At 48.7% G+C, this 10,500-nt stretch overlaps 1 protein-coding gene across 2 annotated transcripts in view; it reads right to left on the bottom strand.

The window, feature by feature from the left end:
* Nucleotides 1-10,216, bottom strand: part of PTPRG (protein tyrosine phosphatase receptor type G) — a gene marked incomplete at its 5' end in the record, with an annotated part of 697,399 nt that extends 687,183 nt beyond the window's left edge. For both annotated transcript variants that reach the window (XM_080822349.1, XM_080822350.1), the window contains one exon: nt 10,132-10,216. In XM_080822349.1, the coding sequence (XP_080678475.1) occupies nt 10,132-10,216 (85 nt within the window). The remainder of the gene's footprint in view (nt 1-10,131) is intronic.
* Nucleotides 10,217-10,500: the final 284 nt, after the last annotated feature.

The following is a 10,500-nucleotide window of genomic DNA, read 5'->3' on the forward strand; positions in this document are numbered from 1 at the left end:
GGCACTACTGAATGCAAGCTTACTGTTGTTGCCAAGCAAGGACACAGGCCCTAGGTTGCAGTACCTTCCCATTCTTCAGGAGTAACCCAGACTTCTATGGGAAGCCACCATGAGGAGAGGAGCTGTGGTCACCACTGTCCCTGCCCCCCAGTGCCAAGAACAGTGCCTGGCACACTGTTAAGTTTTCAGGATACACTTGTTGAAGGCAGGAATGCAAAATGTCCCAATTTTCTATTTCATTTTTTTAATTTTCAACACACTATGGCCAAACCAGTATGGCCAGATGCCCCCTGCAGAACTCCAGATAACCCAAATGACTGTCCTGTCTCCATTTCTCTCTTCCAGAGCAAGATCCAGAACTAGCTTTCCATTCTCTTTTTAGACAAAGAATCCTACCCCTCACCCCAATCACAAATCACGTTCATTTTAAAGGCCATACATAACTTGAATGGCATGAACAAGCCTCCTTTTTTTTTTTTTTTTTAAAACCTGGACTCCTGGAGAAATAAGATTTTATGTTTAAAAACAAAAAATAGCTTACAGGCATCCATTAACCAAGATCTACTCACCACCTTGTTTGCTACTCCCTCGGGATAGTCTGTCGCAAGGTCAGCAACATAATCAAAGGGTTCATGGACAGAGCCTTAGGAAGCAAGCTCTCAGAGGAAAGTTAACGAGAAGTATACCTCAGACACCACAACGTAATATGCAGTGAGCACCGGACTCGCATACTGTGGAAAAGCCTCAACCTCCCAAACCACGCAGCCCGGCATCAACGATCCCTAAAATTCCAGACAAATCTCAGAAGCCGTTTAGTTAAGGGTGTGGGGAAAAAAACCCAAAGAAACAGAGGTTGTTGCCTAGATCCCACAGCTGGCCTGGCTGGCTCCCAATGCTGGTTCTAAACTGCAGAAGAAAAATCCAGAACCCAAACCATCTACTGCCCCCAGGTACAAGTCCCCTCAGATCTTTTTCAGCAGTCAAAAAAGGACATGGCCAGGTTAGCTGAGCTCCAGGGCCCGCAGCCCACACTTAAATGATATATGGGAGAATAATAATACCACCATGTTAGCACATCACCCTCTTCAATGCCCCAAACAGAAGATCTCAAATGACAGACTACTCTGGATCACTACTCGAAGAGGAATCAAAAAAAATTACCACCAACAAACTCACTCTGTCCACAGCTATTATCACCTTATTGAGAAGCTAAAGTAATTTGCTGAAAGGTCATCTCTTCAATGAAACCAAATAAAGTCCGATACTAATTGCATCATTTCCTTATTTATGTGTGGCAAATACAGGAAGACACCTTCACTGAAGCGTGGATGGTCCTCGCTAATATGAGAAAAGGAGGAGGGCGAAATACAGCAGGCTGGGTCTGGCTCTTCATTGGCCTTCCCACGTAATTTGGAAAAACAGTTTTCAAACAAACAGCAACCAGTCTGAAATTCAAAATTATCCTGAAAGATGATTAGTGAGATTTATACTACCCACTCCCCACTTACTACCGGGTGACACCTTGGACCAGCGACAGCTTCGCTCAGCTCCATCCTACAATCAGAGATACTCAGTTTCTACTTCCAGGTAGATCAAACGTACATAAAAAACTTAGGCACAGGGACGCCTGGACTGCTAGGTCCGTTAAGTGTCTGCCTTCAGCTCAGGTCAAGATTCCAGGGTTCTGGGATCTAGTCTCACATCAGTCTCCCTCAGCGGGGAGTCTGCTTCTCCCTCTGCCTATCCCCGTGCTAGTGCTCTCTCCCTCTCCCTCTCAAATAAAGAAATAAATAAAATCTTAAAAAAAAAAAGAAAAAAACACGCTTAGGCACAGTGCCTAGGTAATGGCAAGCACTTGGTGAGGTGAGCTAGTACAACCACTGTTCCCATTTTATAGATTAAAACACTGAGGCCCATTTGCCCAAGGTAATACTGCTATAATAGAACAAAGAATTTCAACCTGGGCCTCTAGGGTCCTACAGCGGTTCCTGAAGAAGAGGTATATATATATGTCAGCCTCCCGGACCACCAACACCACTCAACCCCCTTTCCACAAGTTGTTGGGTAATTCACCCAAGGCGGCCCAACTACCTCATGCCATAGCCAAGAAGAGCACTGCTAGCTCTCAGCCTCCACACTCACAGAATGGAAACACTTCAGGAAAAGTGATTTTTTAAAAAAAAGAAGAAGAAGAGAAATCATTTATAAATAACAATTGCTTTGTAAATAAATCCTTTTGACAATGCGTGACTAACTTCACTCTTGGAAAAGTCAAATGACATTTTCTCACTAGTCTGGTCTATGCTTTTGTATTTGGTAAATTGTTTATGGCTGTGTCCTCTACCCAAACTATTCCAAATTGATGCATTTATCTGATTGAAGTGTGCTGTGGAGTTTACAAGGCTGCAGTGGGGTGAGAATTCAACTACCTCTTGGATTCATGCAACCAGTGTGAATTCCTCAAAAGTACACCCAAAGCAATATCAATCGACAAACCTGTTTTGCTCTCCTGGTTAGAAAAATACTATCGTATACCCAAAAATAAGACCAGTCGTCCTATTTTCTTACATGGAAGTGTTACATATTCCATGAACTATGCTTTCATTTCTTCTTTTTTAGTTGCTAGATTTTAGCAGCCAACTGTGTCACTTTGCCACAGCCCCAAAATAGCTAAGTCGAGTGGTTGAAAATCGCATTTTGTTGTCTGGCCAGGAAACCATCATGCTGATTTCAGTTTGCAAAAAATTGATTCGAGGGCAGAAGCGAAGCGCAGTGTGGGGCTCTCTCCTGCATGCTCTCTGCAGGTCTGAAGCCACGGAGAGCTGGAGACAGGGACGTGGCTGTGTCCAAGGGCCATACAAGTACAAAATAATACCCAAGTGGTATGGTTTGCTTCCCATCAGCAGCATGAAATTAAAAGCCAGAAATGACAGTAACAGGCAGACCCAACACAGTCCGGAAGCCCTGAGAAGAATCCGCATCCCAGGGTGCAGGACCAAGCAGCTCTTTCTACAACGGATGGCACCACGCATGGCTCCTGGAGATTCACGTGGCACCTTTTAAACCTGTGGAAAACATTTTTCCCATTTAAAGTTGGGGACATGGCAACCCTCCTTTAGAATGTGAGTGAGAAGCTCTCTCGGACTTCATTGAGGCTTTCTCACTTTTTTAAACCTCAAACTCTAACCATTTCACTATTTTTACACGGGATATCCTCTTGCTAGTCTAACTCCTTGTCCTAAAAAAAGCTAAGCCATGGGGTGCCTGGGTGGCTCAGTGGGTTAAAGCCTCTGCCTTGGGCTCAGGTCATGATCCCAGGGTCCTGGGGTCGAGCCCCGCATCGGGCTCTCTGCTCGGCAGGGAGCCTGCTTCCCCCTCTCTCTCTGCCTGCCTCTGCCTACTTGTGATCTCTGTCTGACTTGTGATCTCTGTCTGTGAAATAAATAAATAAAATATTTTTAAAAATAAATAAATAAATAAATAAAAATTAAAAAAGCTAAGCCAGTTCCAAAACCCACTGGTCAAATTTATGCAAATACTTTTTAAATGTTTTTGTTTTTACATACGGTTGTCCTTTTCGGTTCTAGTCTCCTCTTCCCATACACTCCTCTTCCAATCTCTTTCGTACACATAAAATAAAAATGGCTAATATACTGAGCACTTACTGTTTACCTTGCAAAGTTCTCAGTCCTTTAGCACGCATTCTCGTTCAAGCCGCACAAAGACCTCAGGAGTCAGGGTCCTATTGCTGTGCCATTTCACAGAGAGAGAGAGAAAAAAGACAGGCACAGAGAGGTTAAGTAACTTGTCTAAGGCAGCACAGATAGTAATGGAAAAGGCGAGCTGGCTGCGAGACCACATTCTTACATACTTCAATATACTCAGTACAACTCTCCATAGCCACCTGGTTTAAAAACAGAAACAGAAAATATTAAGTTCCAGGCTCCTACAAGACTTCTCCCTGCTATATGCTGACACACCAGTACATGGACCCTCAGGAGAACCAAAGTTCTCCCTCAATGTGAAAGCTGCCTCCCACCCCCAGTACAGCAGGACCACCACCCAATTCAGCTAGAGGGCCTTCGAAAAAAGAAGCCAGGCACATCTCCAGCCTGGTCAGCTGTCATTCCTCCACGGAGCCCTAAAAGCACTTTTAACACTGTTTTTGCAAAGAAGCCTATCAAGCACTATACTCATAAAATCTTTGAACCCGCAGAGTCCTGGCAAACCATCTCACATAGGTTATCTATTTTTTTTTCTGTCAAACACCAGAGATTCTGCTAGAAATGATACCAGGTAAAAGGGCCCCTTCAATCCCAGGTGTCCCTACAGAAGCAGACAATGGCACAGGGAGCCCTCTAGCTACTTCAGGCAATCTTACACAGCTATCTCTTAGAAACCTCCCCAACCCCTTCAGAATAGGAGCAAGCCACAAACCTATCTATTGTAGATTTCAATCATCAGACTTTCCTCAAAACGAAATTCACCTACATTACTTCCAGATTTGCTTTTTTTTTTTTAAAGAAACAAAAATTCGGTGGTCTTGGAACTTGGAGGCAGAGGAATTGTAAGAAAAAGCAGGAAGAGGTAAACAAGGGCTTTTTTTTTTTTTTAAAAGATTTTATTTATTTATTTGACAGAGATCACAAGTAGGCAGAGAGGCAGGCAGAAAAAGAGGAAGGGAAGCAGGCTCCGCAGAGAGCCCGACGTAGGGCTCGACCCCAGGACCCTGGGATCATGACCTGAGTCGAAGGCAGAGGCTTTAACCCACTGAGCCACCCAGGCGCCCCGTAAACAAGGGCTTTTAAAACACATGTCCTTTTTGGAGTGTTGCTGTTGGGGTTTTTTGTTTTTTGTTTTTTTGTTTGTGTTTGGTTAGGATTCCTTGTAAACACAACCTCGCCCCGCCAGGCCCCCAAAAGAATCAAAACAAAGATACAGATAACCGTGTACCTTACAAATGTGCCTCTGATCTTTTAAGTGCACACAACATTGCCATAGTCCTGCGTTTAGTTTACAAGGAAGATGGTCACTCCCATTTCTCGGGCAGAGAGCCCAAAGTACCTGATCTTTTAATCATTTGCAAATATTTAGTGAGGCCCTAATTAATGGGTGCCCAAGCAACGTCATTCTGGGACAAACTCCACAAGCAACTCCCACTGCCTGCTGGGGGCAGGCTCTTCTCAAGCGATTACTTCTTTCCACGAAGCCCTACACAGTACTTACTAGCTTTGCCTACAATAAGCGCTGGTGGGAGCTGGGCACACTTACTTGGCCTCCTTCATATTATTAGATACACAGGTCTTTCGTTCTCTACACATACAGCCAAAAGTGTAGTTTCAGTGATTACCACTTACTGCCTGAGTGTGGTCAACCTGTACCAGAGCACATCAAGGGCTAATTGGGGAGGGAAGTGGGTAGAGAATCAAGAATTTCTGAGATAACTTCAGAAGTTGTACTTTATGAAAGGTGATTTCATGGAAGATGTCCCCCAGGATGAAAATGTCAATCATCATTTTTCTTAATCTTGCAATTCAGAATGCACACCCATCTTAAAATCTTTACCTGCTTAGAAATACCACTGCATGGTCCTGCGTCCTATGCAAGTAAAATGTTGAACACAAATTCAGATTAAAAAAATATAGGGGCACCTGGGTGGCTCAGTGGGTTAAAGCCTCCGCCTTCAGCTCAGGTCATGATCCTGGAGTCCCAGGATGGAGTCCCCGCATTGGGCTCTCTGCTCGGCAGGGAGCCTGCTTACCCCTCTCCCCCCACCCTCCCCGCCTGCCGCTCTGCCTACCTGTACTTGTAATCTCCGTCTGTCAAATAAATAAAATCTTTAAAAAAGAAAAAAGAAAAAAATATATATATATATATTTCACCATAAAAGCAAAGAGGTAAAGCAACAAAGCATTAGCAACACTTGCTGTCTTGACCTAGGTTAAGTCAAGTGTCCAGATTGTCCTTTTGGTTAAGAAGTTTCCAGAAAAACAAGGACGGGAATACGGTGGTAGGAGGGGGGTCCTCAGTAACAACGGCTATGGGACATTTATAATGATCTTACCCAAATGGCAAGAAAGTCCGTTCCAACTGGTGCATCAGTATGTAACTGATTATACTACATTAACATGGGAGTTTTTCAGAACACAAAAATGAACGTAAAAGGGGTTTGGTTTTGTTTTGCCGTCCCTGCACTGCCTCACGAAAAATCTTTTACTTGGTGAAAACAAGTCCTTAATTATGGGGAGAAGCCTCACTTTTGGAGACTTTTCTCCTTTCAGCCAACCTTTCCTTAACCTTTCTCCCTCCAGCAATAGCAACTTCTCATTTCTAAAGAGCTCTATACGCCCATTTGGTATTGCAGTTCTAACTCCATCAACTCTGTAAGAGGGACGCTGTTTACACAGAAACATGAAAGACTATATTTATTCCACAACTGTGTCAGAGGGCCTGAGTTTCAAGACCCGACAAACAAAGATTCTTCATGTTGGAACAGGACATTTTAAGTCGGGGTTAGGGAGTGGGGGGACATGCATGATTTCTCACTCCATCCCTAAAGACTAAGACTGCTGCTGACTTTCAAACATTATTTCCACATTTTCCTAAGAAGGCCATAAAGGATGTCCATCAGGAATAAGCATGTACATGCAAATGCGCCAAGAGACAGTGGAGAGAGAGATTCACCAGACATCAATCACGGATCCTCCGATTCTGACACATCCAAAGTACACAGCAGAGCTTATCCATCTGAAGTGTTTCCAACGTCAGCCTCCTAGATGTAATGTAATTATGGTACAAACATATCAGAATCAAAGAGAACGGTTTCACTCTGAGGGCGGAAAGAGAGAAGAAATCAATAAAAAAAATTTTTTTTCCGTTTCTGCTGAATAGCTTACAAATGTAAAATCATAAAATGTTAACCCTCTCAAGTAGCATATTTTGTATCCTGTTGAAGGCACTTAGACTCTCAATGATTAGATACACATATATGCCAAATGCTTAAATGAAGTATGCATAAGATTTGCTTTAAAATAATGAGGTGTTAGGGAGGGTGGTGGGTACAGAAAAGATTGAGTTCATAATTGGGGTAACTGGGTAGGGATCCATTATATTTTCCTATTTTCATAAATCTTTCTATAACAGTATTTTTTAAATAGATGTAGAAAAAGAATGTACTATGCACTGCAATATGTTTCATAGCACTTCTGCTCTGAAAAGTGGAAATACCACTTTAAACACTAACCGAGATGCTGGTCCCACACCTGCCATATACTGTACTGTTGTTGGGAGACTAAAAGCCACTGTTTCTGACCAGCTGGGGAAAGATTCATGGCAGGGCTGTTTCCAAAACCCTTCCAAATTACAGCTACCCTGTATCCTGAACATGAGCGGAGAACAAATCTAACTGGAAAGTTAGTCATTCTGAGAGGAAACAAACAAAGTAACAAGGGATTTGGGATAAGGCCTCACAAGGAGGATCCTAATCCAACACCACAGGTATCTTTGTCCGTCGTGCCAACCAGATAAAAGCTTCCAAGGTTACGGAGGGCAAGAAGAGGGGGTCCCAAAGCGAATGCGGGCCCCCACCGGGTTCCGAACGGGCCAGGAGCAGCAGCGCCCAGCGGAGGCAGCCTCCTCGCTCCAGGGCGCACCCGAAGCCCGGGAGCCTCAGAACCTGACCGCGTGCGCCCCACCCCCGCTCCCACCGCCGCCCCACCGCACCCAGAAGGCAGAGCCGGACCAGTGGAGGTGGTAGGAGCCCCACTGGTGGCTCAGGGGCGCCCCCTGAGGTCCAGCGGCGTCGCGGCACCCTCGAAAAAACGGAAAGCCGCCCTCTCCCACGGCTCTGACATTTTAACTTTGCCTGGTTCCAAAGGCAGCTCGCTGCACCCTCTCCAGAGGCACTTTTCCAAACCACAGCCCCTCTTCCCCGCGCCTCACACCATTGCCCCTTCCCTTTCCGACACCCTCAGGCTCCAAGGCGAGGGAATGTGCTATTTACCTCGCAGCGTGGGCACGAAAAGAAAATGTGGAAGATGAAAACTGTCCAAGACCCACGAAGGCGGCATCACTGGAGGTCCCATTTTGGATTTCAAGCTTCCTGAGACATCAGGAAAAAGAAAACCACGGCCAACCCACTGGCTGCATACCCGAGCTAAGGAGAACGCCAGACGTGAAATTAGAAATTCCTCTTATTTCGCAAGGCTGCTCTCCTGCTGCCTCCCACTGCCCCCATTAAAAAGCATGACCCTTACAAAGCTCGACCCCACTGTGCACCTGAGCCCACTCAGCCGGCAAGCTCACGGCAAAGAAAGTCCAGAAGGAGCAGATGGAGAACACAAATACTGAGCAACAGTCTTTTAAGGGAGAGAGAGCATTTCTTGAGGGGAAATGTCCACACCGCTCCCAGCCCCGTGGAGGCAGGACCCTAGTAGGCAAACCGCAGGCCTCGGGGTTAGGGTGGGCACACGTCCTCGCTAGCCATCCGAGCTGGGTTTCTGGGCAGTGGCAGGAGCTCCCTGCGGTTCCGGGGGCAGGAGGATGCGCACAGAGGAAAGGGGGTGCCGTAGAAAAGACTGTGCTTTGCCTCTCTGCTCCTCGAGGCCACCCCTGTGCCTGCAAAAGGGATACTCGCTGCCACTCCCCAAGCAGGTCCCCGAGGGCAGCGAGAGTGCCCGCGCCCTGTTGCAGGGCGCACGATGTAGCTGGAGGACCCGCTGCACCAAAACCTTGCGCTCAGGCCGCTCGGGGACAAGTGGCTGTGACCAGAGAGACCAGAAACATCGGGGCACGTTCCTTTTTCCCTTCATTCCGATAACCCCCACCTCTAGGTAACCAAGAGCTAATGGATGAAAGGGCAGAGAAAACGGGGGGGGGGGGTGTCTCTATCTTTAGGACAACGAGATTTTAAAAAATTAAAAAGCGAATCGCCCCCCTTCTTCCCAGCCGTTCCCCGGCTAGGGCAGAGGACGTGGCCTCCACCTCCGAGGAGGGGGCCGGACAGACTCAAAGGAGCTCCGGGGTGCAGCTGCGGGGGCGGGGGGGGGGCGGTGGGACGCCTGCATGAGAGGCGAGGGAGGCGACTGGCCTTAACCCTGCGGGAGGGGAGAGGAAAGCGGGTCGGCCAGTGGAGGGCTGGAAGTGGAGGGTCGCAGAGCCGCACACCGCTACGTGCGGTGATTTATTATCGTCACCAATGGCCAATACTGTTCCCGTCTTAACCCGGCCAGAAAGGAGCGGGTCTAGGTCGGCCAGCCGCGAACAGCCTGCAAAGAGGCAAAGATGAAGGTAGGCAGGGCGCGCGAGACAGGAAAAAATTCGCCCCGGCGCGAATAGCAACCCAGTAGCCGACCACCCCCGCCCCCTCCCCGCGCCCCTACTGGAGCAACCCAGCGGAGCAGAGTTGGAGGGTAAAGGGGCCGCGGGCCGGGGCTGGGGAAGCCACGATCTCCCTAAACCGCCTGTTCCCAGCCTTCCCACCGCTCCCGGGCCCCGGCGCCGGTGAAGGCTGGCTCGCTCCAGCACTGAAGGGCAGCCCACGTCCCAGCCCCGAGCTGGGGTCGCCCCTCGCCCCGGACATAAGAACGCAGGCTGCTCTCAACATTCCAATCCTCCACGGTTAGCCTCCAGCTTCCATCCTCCTAACACCCTCCAAAGGGTCGGGAAGCAGCAAAGCAAGTCCCTCTCCTTCCGAGCTCCTTCAATCCTCTCGGGGGTGTGGGGCGCACCCTGGGCCCCCCAAACCCACAGAAGCATCCTCCCCTGGCCCCAGTCTCCTCAACGGCCCCAGAGCTCTAGCTCTCTCGAACGGTGACGGATCTGCAAAGCGAGCTTTTCTTCTTACTCGGGCTCCCCCAGACCCCCACCCCAAACCTGAGAGAGAACAGACCCCTTACGGCCCCGGTCCCCTTTTCCCCGCCGGCTCCTGCTTCCACCATCACCAACCATCAGCTTCCCTAAACGCCTCCAGAACCAGCGGAGCGGATCCCCCTCTCCTCCCCGTGTGCCCGGCCCCCCTTCACCCTCTCTGGGGTCCCCGGGACGGGAGCCCGAGCTCCGTGCCGCGGCGACAACTCCGCATCCCCCGCGCGCGCCGGTCAGGGCCGGGTCCCCTCAGCGGCCGGCACTCACCGGGGAAGCACACGACATAATGGAGCACGGAACTGGTGATTTTCAGGAACAAAATCCACCAACACGGTTCCAGTAACCTCCGCATGTCCGAAAACGCACATCGAAAAGAGGAAGGCAGGGGGGTAAACTTGTTGAATAAGTTCTTGTCTCCGTGTGAGCCTCCGCTAATCCCTGGCTCTTCCCCTGTTCGCCCGCTCTACGGGCCCCCCGCGCTCGGCGGCCCGAGTCCCCCTGGAATCCGGGAAGCCGCCGAGCGCCCCCCGGAAAAATCTCAAAAAAGTGACCGGGAACGCGGAGCCACGCTGGGGACGATCCTCGGTGGAGATGGGCTGCTTTCCGTTCAAAAAAAGAGCAAGCCGAGCGAGCAGG

Source organism: Martes martes, assembly GCF_963455335.1.
Source record: "Martes martes genome assembly, chromosome: 1".
NCBI classification, from domain to species: Eukaryota; Metazoa; Chordata; class Mammalia; order Carnivora; family Mustelidae; genus Martes; species Martes martes.